The 17480-nt window shown below is 36.3% G+C and overlaps 1 protein-coding gene across 1 annotated transcript; it reads left to right on the plus strand.

Annotated features, from left to right (window-relative positions):
* The first annotated feature begins 16524 nt into the window (after window positions 1–16524).
* Window positions 16525–17202, plus strand: LOC115989858. Its single transcript, XM_031113736.1, has 2 exons — window positions 16525–16618; window positions 16715–17202. The coding sequence occupies exons 1-2, from the start codon at window positions 16525–16527 to the stop codon at window positions 17200–17202; spliced, it is 582 nt and encodes a 193-aa protein (XP_030969596.1).
* The last annotated feature ends 278 nt before the right edge of the window (window positions 17203–17480 follow it).

The raw sequence follows: 17480 nt of genomic DNA on the forward strand, positions 1-17480 counted from the left end.
AACCTCTCAGACTCATGACAATGAAACATTTGCTACTAAGAATATATAGCCATATTAATTGTGATATTTGTAATAATTTTATAGCAATATTTTCAACATGTTCTATATAAACATATTTGTAGATAATCATGCAAGTTTGATTTGCACTTAGTTATAATAAGCTAATATATGGCATGGCTAATTAAAAAGAAAGAAATAAATGAGTTACCTCGGCAAGAGACCTTAAATCATGATACTATTGTGTACATACCTCGATCTTTTCATTGTTGTAGTCTTCTTGATGAGTTATTTTGACACGTACATCATTCTTTTTACCATTGGAGTCTCCTTGCCGAGTTCTCCTCCTTTGAGATTTTTTTTTTGTTAAGCTTAACATGATATTTCATGTTGAGGGCCAAGATCTCTCTTGCTTCATTCATTTGAAGGGATGAGAACTAGGCCACATTGTGGTAATTCGTCGAGCTCGTTCCAAGGCTATATTTCATTTATCAAAGGATGAAGGTCATCCTAAGTTCTTTTATCGTTGTTGTCCATAGTATCTGAAGAAGACCAAAGGGTTTGTCCTTGTTCAAACATAAAGGGTGCAGTCCTTTGTTTAATGATAACCAAATGAACAATTTGTCATGGTTTGAACCCGTATATTTCTTTCTTGGGGCTTAATCTTAGCTTTAATTGTGTACTCAAAATGTGTCACCCTAATAATGCTTGCTGCATTTTGTTAGGAATGACAATATCCATATAGGCAAATTGCATGTTGAACTATAATAGATATCTTTTGACGAAGTGAACTAAATGTGAATCATAGAGAAGTATACTATAATATATGAAGACTAAAGCTACTGACTATATGCTTCTTTAAAGTATCAAGGGACAAAACTTTGATCTTCTTCTTGGCAGGCTCTCTTAACAAGTTCTCACTCTTAATCCTATGGACTTAAAGAATATATGTGCAGTAGCTAGTCTAGTTGTACTATAATGTACTCTTACTGCACAAAGTGTTAGATTTAGAGCTATATTGTCAAGCATAAATAATATTAACTACAAATGCTTGAATTATTTATTTATTTTTAAGGACGGTATATGCTGATGCGTCCATGACATAGTCTTTAGGACAATATCCTTTCAAGTGACTATGTAACACAAATATGTATGTGTGTATAAAACAAAGTAAGCATAATTTAGTTCATATTGAGCACTAAAATAATGGCTCAATTTATGAAATTATGATGCACGGACATATAGATACTACTAAAATTTTCATGAAATCGTATAAATGGTGGGATGTATAAATGGAACAATTTAAATTCTCCATTCTCAAAGTCAAAGTAACATGTTACTATACATGGAAAAGTTTGAATAGTAAACTTTGTTCATTCTATGGTGGAACATTTCAAGATACAAAATTTCATATCTTAGCAACGATGATGGAATTTATTTCAAGAAGAAATGTACTGATACTAAATATCTTTATGTATATTGGCATAAATTCTAAGGATTTTTGAATTATGAAATTTTACAAACTTGCATTCCTTGAATAACTGGATCCTTTGACCCAAAAATAATGTCATTATCATATTTTTTAAACCATCTTATATCTAATGATATTGACCACTCTGAAAGTAAAAACATATAACGTTTTATACATTTAATTGACTGCTCTAAGGAGCATTTATAAAATTAATTTCCATCAGGAAACTAACGGTAGAAAGTAAAAACAAATAGGAGTATTCACTAACTCTCTTTATCCAAAAATTCTTTAACTTCAAAAATCAAAACTAAATAACTTCAGGTTTAGTAACTAAAGCAGTTTTTTTTTTTTTTTTTTAAATAATTTAGACAAGCAATAAGATTCTAATACACCTTTTTAGTGCTCATAATTATGACACACTATAATTCTATTAAGATAATAAATTTTGGATTCACTTTTTTCAAATGCAAAAAGTTAAGATTTATTACCTTTGGCAAAGCAATAATCCTTGGCTTCCATCTTTCCTATCTTAGTAAGATGTATTAGGAAAGAAAAGTCATAATATCAAGGCCATAAAATTTTCCAGTGACTAATCTGTTTAATTTTTGAACATGTGTTGGCTGTAACTATAAAGCCTCACTGTTGTACAACTATTCAAACCCAAAATTGGAATCTTAAATGTTGGCTTAACAACAATCAAGGCTATTCCAAAGCTAGTATAAAATTTTGATGTCCTTTTTATCCCCTATTTTCGATTTGTTGATACAGGGTATATATTCCCTTGTACTTATAGTTTTACTAAATAAAAGTTTCTACCTATTTTACCTCAAAAAGCCGGTATAATATTGGATATCTTTCTTGAAATATCTTTAGACCATATATATTTATTACCATGAATTCACGGTCTTCTAACTATATTATGGCATTTTCCATCAATGCTTAGCATAGAACTTGGGAATTATAATATTTTCTAATGTTTTTTTTAATATATATATATATATATATATATATATTGTCTAACGTTTTGCATTCAAGGATGGAAAAGTATTATAGTTATTAATTCCTTCACCCACATGTGTCTTTTGAGATTAGTGTAGCGTGAAAGAAGATTAAATATTATTTGCAAATACTTGGAGAGTAGAAAAGGAGAAAATGCGTAAATCTGACCTTTAGATTTTAGACCATAGTGTGTTCTTTAAACTGGGCCATATCCTTAAGGTCTGTTGAGGTCGCTTGAATTTTGTGGTCATCCAACATTTAGTCCATGCCTTATAATGAACAAGCCACCCATTTGATCTCCTCTACACCATAAGACCTGAATGTGTACTTTGTTTCTTTGCTTTAGTGGTATGGACCCTTAAGGAGTCAAGGTAGAGGCCATAGGGTTTGAGACCTTGGATTTGGGTTCTTACATCATCATCTACTTAATTGGATGGCATAGTCATGCTTTGACGAAGATGGTGTGTCAGTGATACCTCTTTGTCTCCTCCATCTCAACCCAATCTTATATTGCGAAAGTGGTTGAAGAAATGAGAATGTGCAAATTGAAGAGATGATCCAAGGGTATCATCCTATGTGATGCTCTTGGTCCGATATCTTCTTGTTCATAACCCTTGATTGAGTTAAGTGACCCTTTGTTGCAGGAAAAGGTTAGAGGCTAATCTCTCCCCACAAACGGTGCCAAACTAATGATGCCAAAATCATCAGTTGGATCACTCGTCCAATCTAGAGCTTTAGACGAACTTGTAGGACCTATAAGATAAAGAGAGTTGATCGAAGAGACCGCCGGATTGTGCCCGGTGGGGGAGCCTCCGATGCTTAAGTTAGTATCAGCCCATATCTTTTGCATATAGATAGCATTTTTGTAGTGGTTTTTGACATACCTTAGCTAGTGAGACCGATTGTCCCTTTTATAGGTGACTTAGGTAGTTGTTGTACATAAATTAGGGTGATTATTGCCTTGATTGTAACGTTTTTTGTCTTGATGAGAGTTTAAGGCCTTTGATGGTCTACTAATGATGCAACGTCGTCCACATTAATGGATGACCTTAATGATTTTTCTGGACTCATCAGTATCTAGTTAAGAAATTTTATTTTCTTATTTCATTCTTTGTTTACCTTTTGTCGAGTTAAGCGTTGTCAGTTTATTTCTATTGCTTGTATTAAATTTACTTTGTTCATATGAATAGAAAAGGGAAATTTTGGCCTAAAAAGAAAAGAAAAAATAGGTGTTAGGATTTGAAGATGATAAATAATAATTGTAAGGATTTCGGATTTTTTGAAGAATTTTTTTTCTTTTTTAGAAAGTAGATTTTGAAGTACCTGATTACATGAAATCTAACTCTTTAAAACTAGATCTTGTGTATGCGTAAAATCCAATATTGCCACACTGGAAAATAATTAATGCTAAGTGGAATCATTCGGATTCCACATTATTATTATTATTATTTTAAAATATTTTGGGTAAATTCCACAAACCTACCCTGAGCTTTGAGGAAATACCAATCAAGTCCATAACATTTAAAAACTGACCATCTCAGTCCTTATTCTCAAACGATTTGTAACATCCGTTACATCTCTCCTCTCTTTCATCCCTCTCCCTAAAAGTCTCTCTTTCCTTTCTCAGATTCTAAGAAAAAGAAGAAAAAATGGAAGACCAATGACTTTCTCAGGAAAACAAAAAGAAGAAAGAGGAAAAAAAAAAAAAGCCTTACCATCGACCCAACAAATCTCAAAAACCCAGTGACCATCGACCATAATCAAAACCCACAAACCCAGCAAAACAATGGAATCAGCAAAAACCACAAATCCAGCAAAACAATGGCGTCAACAAAACCCACAAAAACCATCAACCCACAAACACCATCAACCCACAAACCCATTAGCAAAACTCATCCATAAACCCAAAACTAGCAACCACAAACCACATGCATCAACAAATTTACAAACATGTCAAACCCACAAAATCTTCATCATATCTCCTCTGTGGCTTTCTGAAAATTTGCCACCGACCACCCCACAGTAGACCCAAACCAACAATCCAAACCAAAACCTACAAAACTCCAACACACCCACAAAAAACCCATATCCTCTATCACTGATCCAAATCAAAACTGACCCACTACAAAACCCACAACCATGGGGCCACCACAAAGACAAAGAGAGAGGTGAAATCAGAGAACCTACCACCATGATGACACCAGACAGACGAAGTGAGAATTAGAGGTTATGGATTGAAAGGTCAAAGGAAGATAGAGAAATTATAAATCAAAGAGAGGCGAGAGGGTCAGAGGAAGAGAGAGAGAGAGAGAGAACTGAAGAAAAAGAAAACAGAAATTAGAGAGAGGATCAGAGTAAGGAAGAAGAGAAAGAGAAGAGACATGAGAAAGAGGAGAGTTCTAACAGAGAGAAAGAAACTAAAAAATTACCCAGAAAGGTAACGACATTAACAAGCCATTTGGATATTGGACTGAGGTGGTCAATTTCTAAATGTTATGGATTTGATTGGTATTTCCTCAAACCTCAGGGTAGGTTTGTGGAATTTACCCAAATAGTTTTTAGACATCCATTAACTTTTCCCTTAGTTAATTTGCATTCCACTTGACATCAGTTTTTAGTTTTTAGTTTAGTTTTTTTTTTTTTTTTTTTTTTTTTTTTTTTTTTTTTGAGAAAAAGGTAAGACAATTTTATTGAATTAAATCATTTTGAAGTACAGCATTCAAATCGAAAGGTAATTCTTCTACAATACACTAGTGTCAGCAAATAAAATTGTTTTTCGTGCTAGGCTATGAGCCAGTGGTTCACATTCATAATTTATTCTTTTTAAAAATCTAAGGTCTTATTTATTTTTTAAATAAAAAATATTTTTCCATTTGTCCCAATAAAATAGTGTATGACACATAATGAAAATGGTGTTGTCCCACCAAGGAAGGTTCACCGTTCACGTGTCACTAGGTTTTTATTACATTTTTAAAAAGTTGGTGATAGTGCTTGATTTCATAGATATAGAGCATATCTAAGTGTATCCTCTCCAACTTCAATTTCCTCCACACACACACACACACACACACACACAATCCAACTTCTATATATGCAATTCACGTTTATCAAAAAAACATATGCAGTTTACCATTATCAAATTCTTCATCTGACCTAGAAGGTAGTTCACCTAGATATGATAACCCCTATTTGAGGCTTTTCCCAGTTTGTACATAAGAAGTCTTTGAAAATGGATAAGAAGAAAAGAAGCATTGTTGGAGTTCTTGACAATGTTATTGCTTATTGCTCAAAAGGCTCATTAAGTTCTTATCGGATCAATGATTTACCAAAGTAGTATTGTGTTTAGTAATCATGGTTTTAAAAACCGGATCAAACTGGCCAGTTTGATTGGGAATCGAAACCTCAACTAATCTAGTAAAAGCCACAAAAATCGGTAGTTCAACCAAAAACTGGACTTTTTTGGGTTATTTGACCGTTTCAATTTTTAAAACCGTGCTCTTAATTGTCCTTTATTTTGAAGTTGAAACGTGATTTTCCCTAGTTGTGATGAGCTGGTTGCAGCGTTATTTCCCTTTTTTGTCTCTTCGCCAATTGTCACTCAATCTCAAGACATACCACAAGCCTTCTCTTGGATTAGTGTAGACGTGAGTAGCAAACTCGGCTCCTCGAACTAAACCCAAGCCAGCAAAGAAGCGCAATCAGGTAAAAAAGGAAGCATGATCTTCAACAAATAGAAGACAAACAACAAAAGATATATTAGCAACAATATTGTGCCAAATGCCAATCAAATATATGGTAAATCACTGAGCCGAGTCAACGGTTACAATATCTAATATCACACTCCAGGTTGTTGCTAAGAGTAAACACAGAGACAAACAGAGCTTTGCTCAAACGTCTGACCAGAATAAGGTTCAAATGCCCAACGGCTAGTTTCTCACTAGTTTCTCAACGGCTAGTCCAGATATGCAATGAAACGATGTCGCTCTAGTTAACGCAGGGTTGTGAATGTATTTAATATATGGTAAATCACTGAGCCGAATCAACGGTTACAATATCTAATATCACACTCCAGGTTGTTGCTAAGAGTAAACACAGAGACAAACAGAGCTTTGCTCAAATGTCTGACCAGAATAAGGTTCAAATGCCCAACGGCTAGTTTCTCACTAGTTTCTCAACGGCTGGTCCAGATATGCAATGAAACGATGTCGCTCTAGTTAACGCAGGGTTGTGAATGTATTTAATGAAACGCTGCGTTGTAGTCCTTCTGTTATTAGTTCATTGATACGCTGCGTTTTGTATTGATTCATTAGACCAGTCTGTTAGGTGGTTATTGGTAGTTAATCAGTTCCTAATTTTCTTCCGCATTTTACGGATCAATCCCTAGATTTAAGGGATCTCTGATTAGACAGTTAATATATATATATTCTACATCAAGTGTAATGAACAGGAAAGCATTCATTTCTTCCAGAAATCTCTATTCTTTCTTCCTCTCTCTCTCTGAATTTTCTCTCTGCGTTTATTACTTCTCACCGAGTGTTTTTACTGTGTGAACACCATTGTTGCAATCTTTTCAAGCTTAGATAGATTCTTTTCAGTTAAGCCAACAAAACTATGATATGATTTTTGCACAATCAAACTCATATTTTACATCCTCTGTTTCTACATCTATAACCTAAAGGAAATATTATGGTTGGCTTAGTCGGTAGCTCATGCCGACCTCGAACGTTTTTGCTGGGATTTATTCCATCAAATCAAACCCATATAACTCCAAATTTTCCTCTTGCCTTTATTTCCTCTCTATCTTATACAATCTGCATCACTCTATTTTATCCTTTAGATTTTAAGAGTATTTTCCATAAAGAATCTCTCCTGCTGATGCTATATCTGGAGGAGGGTATATATGCAGCAAACTTTAAGATTGGACTTATACCAGCCCATCATTGGAACCGAATTGCTGCTAATGGAATGAACGGTTGTGGCTGAGAAAGATTATCACCATCACCTGATTAGACCAGATAAAAGGACGTGAAACATGAAAGCACCAAGGATCAACTCCATGCGCCACCACATGGCCCTTTTGCAATGACGGAAATGGTTGGTATAGGCAGAATCAGCAACCTGTCCACTATAAGAAGGGATTGCAAAATTATCAATGATCTTATTTTTTATTTATTTATTTATTTTAGAGAAACAAATAATCAAAGAAAAGGAAAAGATGTTCCAACAAATGTATATATATCACAAACCACTTAAAAGTTACGATAACTTTTAAAAGATGATGAAGCAAATTATATATGCACGCACAACACTTTTTCTTAAGAAATGAGAGATAATTACCCTTAATGATCTTAAAAATAATGCAACTTACCACATATAAGTTAATGAAAATTTATTATGTATTCAAGCAAACACATTGTAAGCAGAAATCTTGAAATGCATGTGGAGCAAACACAATGCGATCAAGCAAGTATGAATATGACAATTAAGCATGGCTTGACCAAACATGAACAGTCACTATAAATAGTGACCACAATGAACATCCACATGATGAATGAAGATCTGAACATGCAAGCTAATAAGCTCAATGCAAAGTATCATTTGCATGTCGAACACTCAACTGATGCAAGAACACTAAGGTAATTGCATCAAGGATACAAGGTCCAACAAGGGCACAAGTGTACTAAAATAAATGCAAAACATTAACTAAAAGTACTAAATAGCTATAAAAGCAAAGGTACAAAACAAGCATAGTTTAAATAACTAAAACATTCAAGCATTCATAACACACAATATCCAAGTATTTTAAAAAAAAAGTATTAATGTCATAGAGTACTTAAAAACCAAAGTACTAAAACCATAAAGTACTAGAATAAGTGCTATGAAAACCCATAAAACCATAAAAACAAACACAATAGCTGTAAAAAATCTAAATTTTTAACTATTCTCCCCCTTAAGATAGGCTCCCCCTCAAGAGCTACTCCATATACTACTCCCCATTTTTTGACCGAAATGGCCAAAGGGTTAAGGCTAGTGCGCGAAGCTATCAAACTTGGCTGTGAGCAAGTTGATTTAAGGCAAACCACATTTTAGTCCCTACATTTTCACCCTTTTCCATTTTGGTCCCGAACTTTTTTTTCTAGCGCTTTTAGTCCCTATCCTAGAAAATGCGTCTCGTTTTTGTCCCTACTGTTACATCAGAGACGGAATTTGCATAAGTGGCAAACGGCATAAGTTAAATATAATAAAATAATGCCACATAAACCACGTGGCTTTCCCGCCCTTCTCAATTAGTCCCATTCCCGCCTATAAGAGATCACATGCCCCTCACGTGATGTTATAAACTTTATAATCAGCTGAGCTCCTCAAACATTCAGAAACTAACCCTCTCCTCGCCACTAATTCATCTCAGCTCCATGAACTCAGCCTCAACTCCTTGCTCACGACTACTCTCATGGAATCAAGCTCGATGTCATCGAGTGGAAGCTTGCAGAAAAGGGGCCCAACCCAATGCTTCTGCTCTGAGAAACGCGTTTTGGTTGTTTCGTGGACACTTGACAACCCTGGCAGAAGGTTCTACGAGTGTCCAAATTACTGGGTAAGTTAGTATCTATATAATACACTATCTCTTTGTACACTTTTTAAATTTCTATTGATTTTCTGGATGGGGGAAAAAAACAGAGTGAGAATTTGTTCAATTATAAGGGGTTTTCTTTAACTCATTATAAGTGGTAAGCAGAATACTAGAAAATCTATTCAATTTTTATCCCAGGTGATTAAACTTGAAAAAATTTAAAGCAATTGAGTCTAATTCTCTTTGAATGTTTTAGGAAGCTTTTTTGTAATTAAATGAAATGTCGTAGGAAACTTTAGTTCTGCATGATTTGTAAGATCCAATACTTTAATAAGGGATTCAAGTAAAATTTTACATAAGTAGCGTAAATATGATTAGGAGCTGACTAATCAAAAAAAGAAAATAAAAAGGGATTGGCTGGGTTGGATTCTGTTATTGGGTTCTTATTTTATAGCTATTTTCTTTAGTGGGTCTTTTTTAGTTTCAAGGATTTTAGTATTTTGCTAATACAAGTGTTGGATTGGCTGTGACCATATTTTGCTAATACTTTTAGGATTTTAGTATTTTGTTGTTTTTCATGATTTTGGTTGAATATATAATGGGTTTTATCTGGCTCCTGGGTGTCAAGTTGAACGCAAGTGTAAATTTTTTTCAATGGCATGATGATGAAATCTGCGAGCATGGCAAGGTGCTGATTCCGGAGCAGAGGCAATAGATTTTAACCCTTGAAGCTAACATTGCAGGCTACAAGAAGAGAGAGAAGAGGCTAGTCATTTGCCTGTGGTTGTCTCTGGTGATAAGTGGGATGCTACTCTGCTTGATGCTTCTTTTGGTTGGCCAAATAGGTGGGGGGAAAATGGGTCATTAGGTGGGTAGGTATTAGTGTAAAAAGGCCATAATTTTGGTGTATTTTGGTTGGTTTTGGCAGAAGTTTTGTGTTGGTATGTGTTGGCCTGAATTTGTGTTGGTATGTATTAGTGGGAAAAGGTTTGTATTCTGGTGTAATTCTCTTTGTAATCCAAGACTTTAGCAATGGAACATCACTTTTTAATTAATGTATGACTCGTATACCAATTTATTGCATTGTTGTGAACTATTTGTGCCTTGTGTGCACTCAATATTACCCTGCATAAGAAGTTGAAAACCAAAAAAATAGAGCCATATCTGATAGACCAAATAAACAGTGCAGGCTTCATGATTTCAATCTTCAAGAACTTTTATATATGATTTGGCATATAAAGAAAAAGGAAAGGATTAACTCATAAAGCTTATAATATTGAATGCCTAATATTTATCAAAGAATTGCAAATACAATTAGAATGAAGAACACTGTGGTAGTTTATTCATTTCCCATATATCCCATACACTGATCACACACATCACTAATCCCATATATCCCTCATTAACTAACTTCTTAACACTAATCGCACACAATCCCATATATCCCATACACTGATCATTAACTAACTAACTTCTTAACACTGATCATACACAATCCCATGTCCCATATATCCCATACAATCCACTTGCACTGCACTGCACCACTTCAGCACCTACTCTGGGTTCACACCAGCACTGCACTACACCACTTCAGCACCTGCACTGCACACACAGCAATAGCACTACACAGCACTACACTGTACATACAGTAGCTGCATTGCACACACAACGGCAGCACTGCACTGCACTGCATTGCTGGTAAATATCACAAGCAATGGTTGCACAAAGCTGTGGATCCATGTAATTGTTATCAACATTAACAATTTTATCATCTATTTCCATCTCTGCAAGGACATCTCTATTGTAGATATTTCCTGCAACCAAATTAATATAAACCACAATTTTATGGCAAGAGCTTTCTGAATGAACATGAATATAAAAATTAGATGCATGATAAATATATTAGTAAATTAAGGGAAAAATCAAAGAATAGGGACAAATACAACATAAACTAAAGGCTTGAAGTTTTTGTTGATAGAATCAACTACTGGAAGATCATTGTTGCCAATGTATTCAACTTCAGGCCTCTTGTAAGACTCACAAGTAGACATTGTCTCATCCAAAGAAACTGAAAGTCCATCTGATTTACTTGGAGAAACATCCATGCTGCAAGATGCAGGAACAACAGCTGTGCTAGGGGCAATTTCATTACTTTTAGGGAAAGATGTAACCTTGCTTACAAACTGAACAAGAGCAGTTGAGCCTAAAACTTGGAGTATTGTTTCTACCTAAAAAGATAGAGAAAAATCATAAAATGCATATGCTTATCATAAAAGCCAATAAAACTGTGAAAAAGCATTATAGTGACAATTAACAAAGCATTATCAGCCCAACCTCTGAAAAAGCCAATAAACCTAATCCAGTGGTTGCAGCAATCCCAAGGGTGAGAGAAAGAGCATCTGAACCCTCCTGCACATTAATTGCCATCATAAACCTTATAGTGCTCATTTTAGAAACCATGTAAACAACTTTTCAAAGAAAACAATATGCTAAAGGTAGAATATCCTAATGTTTTAGCTTATGCAATAACTTTATGAGGGTAACAGAATAAAGCTTATAATGATGTTGAAATATATTTACTATTCACTTAAGAATATAAAATAGTACTTTAGACCAAAGGGTACCTACACAGACTTGCATGTGAGAATGTGTTTCACAGACCTACATGATCACAGCCCTGCATAAGGGTACCTGCACAATAGCATTAAAAACACAATAGCCCCCCAATGCCAGTCTAACAAATCTGGCTTCAATTGAACATGAATTAAATATTCATCACAACAATGAATAGACAATAAAATATAGACAATAGGTCTCCACCAATTAACACCAAGTATTCATCCACCTGTAAATACTAATGATCACTAATTAACACCAATGAAAATTTTTTGTTTACCAATAATTACAAAATATGGGACAAACTCTACTTAGCACATTCATACAAAAAAAGGACTTGGTCAGCCATTATATAAGTACACCAAGATGATTCATACAAAAAAAGTCCATCTGATTTACATAAATATATCAACTTTGGCTATCAACATATAGCAAAAAAAGGTCCAGCTTCAGCTTGCTATCTTCTAGCAGTTCTCATTGCTGCCATATACCTTGCTACATTCCTAGATGCATTCAAGGTCTTAGTGGTGACTGCACTTCTCTTCTTCTGTCTTTTTGGTCTTGGATTGGACTGGTTATTAGTGGGGGGTGGAGGTGCAGTTATGGTCACATCATTAGTAGAGCTTGGTTATGCCCTATGTACAGTTGGTTGAGCATTGGAGCCTGGTTGTGCACTGCCTATAGCTAGGCTATTTGCATGACCATCCTTGGCTGCCTGCAAGTACAAGCACAAGCATAAGCACAATAGTAATTAATAAGCTGCCAACTGAAAAACAAAACAACACAGATATCTAAGTCAAAGTAGTATACTTACCCTTCTAGTGGTCCTGCTGACTTGGGATGCACTCCGAGGCAAGGAGGAGTTCCATCCTACTTATCCCTTGCAGCTCCTCCGGTTGTGGTCTAATTTCCCACATGCCTTGCATTGTTTTGAGATGCCTACACCTTTGTTTTTTTTGTGACTTCTATGTTCATCAAGCTCTAGTGCCCTCTTCTTCTTAGGCCGGCCAGGAGGTCTCCTCTTGATAAGGGGTTGCACAAGTGGCAGTCCACTAGGTCTCCACATATTTTGACCATTGATGGGCTTTATAATGAGGTCATAGCAATCAATGTAAGTAGTCCTTTTGTAGCAAGTATTGACATACTTTTCAGCATCATCCCTATTGAAAAAGATATAGGAAATGGCATGGCAACATGGTATGCCAGTTATGTCCCACTTCCTACAGTTGCAGCTCTTCTCTTCCAAGTCTACAATGAAACTCTCCAGCCCATTCTTGACTTCAAACTTGGTATGACCAGCCCAACATGCTAGCCACTTGCTACGTGCCAACTTCTCCTTGTACAATCTCTTTCTTATCTTGGGACACAACTCAAATTCCACCTTCATAATCATTTGCCTGTTTGCTTGAAATCTAGTCATCAGATATAGCCTAATACACTTAAGCTGCAATCACATAGAGAGAAAGGTAGAATTAATCATTACTTAATGCACATAGGTCTATGGATCATAAGAGAAATTGTTTAAGCTGAGTAGATTGCTTACCATGGTGATTATAGGTTTGCTCCTGAACTTAAGTATCCTGCCGTTGAAGCTTTCACACATGTTGTTCAAGACTGTGTCACTCTGGCCATCACTTTTGAACATACTCCTAGCCCAGATAGTTGTTGAGTTAGACTGCAATCATTTGAATGCATCTTCATCCACCTCCTTTAGCTCATTCATTGCCCTCTCTCATGCTCGCTGATAGGTAGCCTTAGCTACTTTCCAAAAAAGGTCTCTAATAAGGACACCAGGATAATTCTTCCTCAAGTTATTGTATAAGTGTCTGCAGCAGATCCTATGCTCATACTATGGCCAATTGTTGACAAAGGCATTCACCAACCCCTACAAAAGCAATAAATATTAATTCAGCAAGCAATAAATATTGATTCAGCAAGCAATAAATATTAAGAAACCAGGCCTTCTGCTGATCAGATATGAACACCCATCTTTTGCCATCTCCTATGTTAGCAAGAAATAAATTAAGAAACCAGGTCCAAGAGTTCTTGGTATCAGCCTCTACTACTGCATATGCGAAAGGGAAGTACTCATCATTGGGATCTCTACCAACAGTACACATTAGCTGACCACCTGACTTGGTCTTCAGATGGCATGCATCTAGACCAATGATTGGCCTACACCCTGCCAAGAAGCCCTTCTTGTAACCCTCCAGGCAGATGTAGATTCTTTCAAAATATGGCAGCCCAGTTGCCAAGTCATGCTCAACTGCCAAATCACCATCATTATAAGTATGCACCTTCATCACTACTATGCTCCCAGAACTACACCTTCTTAACTCATCACAGTACTCCCACAGCTGGTTGAACTATGCAGTGTGGACCCCATCAACAGCCTCTTGAGCTTTCTCTCTAGCCCTACTTGACTTGCCTGGACTTATGTCAATCACATACTTCTCATGCACACCCTCTTAAATGTCCTTGAGCCTTATGTCAGGCTGTCTTCTAACCCTCTTCATTAACTTCTTCCCAATGTATGATGTTGTCCACCTTGGATTTCTATAACTTCTGTTGCATGTGTGTTCCATGTTCAGTGTTTTCAATTTAAAACTCTTCTCCCTTGGCACCTTTGCAAGGTAGGCAACAAACTTACACCCTGGCTGGCATTGGGCTCTTACTCTCACCAAGTCATTTTTCACAAATCATATACCTCACCCACCATGGACTACATAATTAGTGATAGCATCTTTAAATTGTTTAGGTGAGAGGAACAACATATCCTTCTTAAACCTAACGTTCTCAGCTTTGGTTACTGGCCTAAAGATTGGGAATCTGCTCCTCCTAATAGAATTGTTAACTTGAGCAGTAGGGGTTTCACCATCACTTGTATCATTACAATGCTCACTACTTGATGAACTCTCATCAAGGCTAAGCAACTCCTCACTCTTATAGTCAGAATTCATGACACCACCACCCATTTGTCCTGGTTCAACCTCACCATCTTTAGCTTGATTGTCCCAACTATCAGCACTATCTTCATCAATGTCCGTTGGTTGCATTTGTGGCTCTTCTTCTAAGTCACTCCCGTCAGCCTCACTACTCTCCTTAACTTGGTCATCAATAACTAGTGCTTTGCCACCCCTCCTATCCCAAGCCTGCTCAACATCTACCTTATGTGGCTCACCATGGTCAACATTAGTAGTTTCAGCAATATCATAGCCTCCAAATTGTGAAAAATTAGGTCTGTACTCTTCATCAAGATTATCATGTGCATCACCATGGTCAACATTATTTGTTTCAGCATTAACATGGCCTCCAAATTGTGAAAATTCAGGTTTGTACACTTCATCATCATCCTCATTAACATTAAAATATTCATACTCAGCATACTCATAAAAGTGATCAATTCGAAGCTCACTATCACTGCTAACACAATAAACGACATCTTCATTTTGTTGATCACCATCAAATACCTCTAAGGCATTTACCCCTTCTAGTTCACTACCAGGTGGTCTAACAGTTAAAGGCTCTAAATCCTCCACTGGTAGCTCAACTGGTTCATTCACTGGATGCTCCACAAAGACATGAATGTCCCCATTTCCCTTCACCAAGTCAGTCATGAACATAGCAGCATCATCATCAACCACCTCATGGAGATGTGCCTGCTCTAGGTTCACACCAGGCATTTTAAACCATAGCTTATCCATTGCAGTGTACCCAAAATCCCTACAGATACTCTCAATCTCTACTTTTGACCACTTTTCTAGGTCACAGTTACCCACTATATCAACTGTCCCTCCCACATAAGCTTGAGGGTCCCCCGTAAAATGCCCACCATGGTGGACATGTAAAGTAAAACACTCGTCCATCCTGCATGCAAGTCACGGAAAGAACATCCAATTGGCACTAAATCTGTTATGCGTTCAACAGTGGCAATTTTTTTGAGTACGAAATCTTATGTTTATAGTGTAATATTGCTTAAAATTACCTCATTTGTAACCACCCATATATATATATATATATATATGATATTTCTTCCTTAGGAGTGGAGATAATGATGATATGGTTAGTTTTTTTGTCATGTTGTAATAATACGGGCCCTAGAGTCAGAGAATAATTTGGTTAGTCTTATATTTAGTATTCATTTTTGTTTGATTGTATTAAAAAGAATGTGTTTGTGAATTTTTTGATGGTGTGCATTGTGATTGAATAAGAACTCCCAAACTTTGTTCTTTTCTGCTTAATCATGTCAAAATCCGCTTGTTACATCAACTATGTCAAGTTACTAAGTTCATATAGATGGGAGTTGGTTGAGCTGTGGATAGATTTTTCATTTTTTCAGATCAATTTCAAAATGACTATTATCCGTTTGGGACTATAATGAATTGTTATGTTTATATGAGACTATGCACTTATATTTGAGTAGGTTTCTTCAATTACAGATGCAGTAACAAATGTAGAAGGTTTTATTGAGTAGTGAAGATTGAAACCCCAATAGTGTTAATAGATGTTCATATTCCTTTCACGTAAAGGATCACATGCTGTATTTGAGTCAGCTGTTACTAGCTGCTTCCACCAAATGTAGGTTCAATGTAACTTCAAAATGTGATCTTCTTTTGTTAGTAGGGGGTTCATTTCATAGTGTGGTATTCAATGGAAATTGTTCATTTCAATTATTAATTTGTACTCTTCTTACCTTAAGACCAGTCAGTTGATATGTATGTTTTGTCAACAGAAATGTGTAGGAGCTATTGATGGTACACACATCTGTGCTTATGCACTGGCCTGCAAAAGTACCACCTACCGAGATAGATCCAATGACATTTCCTAAACTATTATGTGTGCATGCAATTTTGACATGAGGTTCACGTATATGCATGTTGGCTGGGAAGGTAGTGCTCATGTTTGGCTGGTGATGCAGGAGGCCCTTAGCAATCTGGGATTTCAATTTCCTTGGCCGCCCAGAGGTGAACACAATATATACCCTGTTTAATGCAATTATTCATGTTGTTATAGTGTCACTTACTCTATTCGTGTTAAGTCTTTTTTCTGTGTTGTTGCAGGCTTATACTATCTTGTCAATTCGAGGTATGCCATTGGTTCTGCATTCCTCCCATCGAACAAGTCAATCAGATATCAAGCACAAGAATTCAGAGGTTTTGCCAGACAACCTAGAACTCCACTGGAGCTGTTTAACTACAGGCATTCCTCGCTCTACATGGTCATTGAGCGGTGTTTTAGAGTGCTGAAGGTGAGGTTCCCGATTCTTAATGACATGCACTCCTATTCACAGTCTAGACAACGACTGATCGTCACCACTTGCTGTGTGTTGCACAACTTTATCCGCATGTATAGCCACTCCGATGAAATGTTTCATGCATGGGAAGGACAAGACTTGGAACCTGGCGATGCAAGTACCTCAGGTGGGGCAAGAGTTAAAGGTGGTGGGAACGAGGAAGCCTTTAGTCCTCAGGTACAACAAGCCATGTCCCAGTTTCGAGATGAAATCACAACAGCTATGTGGGCAAAGTACATAGGCAACCATTCTTGAGTTCGATTGAAACAAGTTTGTTCCTTCTTCACCCTCGCATTTCATTTTATTTCCGTTTTTGTGCATTTTCTTGCATTGCATTTCAAATGGTTTTCTGCATTTTCTTGCATCGCAAATAATTTATCGTTTGATTGAATTTTTAGACCATCCTAAATAGCGAGCATGGTGTACACTGTTTTCCCAATTTTCTTTACAGTTGAAACAAACATAGCCTAAGCCTTTAGTGGACCTGCATAGAGAATTTGCATGACTACATTAAGTATTGTCTTTTTTGGGGG

Source organism: Quercus lobata, chromosome 5 (assembly GCF_001633185.2).
Source record: "Quercus lobata isolate SW786 chromosome 5, ValleyOak3.0 Primary Assembly, whole genome shotgun sequence".
Taxonomy (NCBI): domain Eukaryota; kingdom Viridiplantae; phylum Streptophyta; class Magnoliopsida; order Fagales; family Fagaceae; genus Quercus; species Quercus lobata.

Coding starts and splice junctions, on each gene's coding strand:
- LOC115989858 (XM_031113736.1), top strand. CDS start 16,525: ATGCATGTTGGCTGGGAAGGTAGTGCTCATGTTTGGCTGGTGATGCAG. Junction 16,619..16,714: donor ATTTCCTTGGCCGCCCAGAG/GTGAACACAATA, acceptor GTGTTGTTGCAG/GCTTATACTATCTTGTCAAT.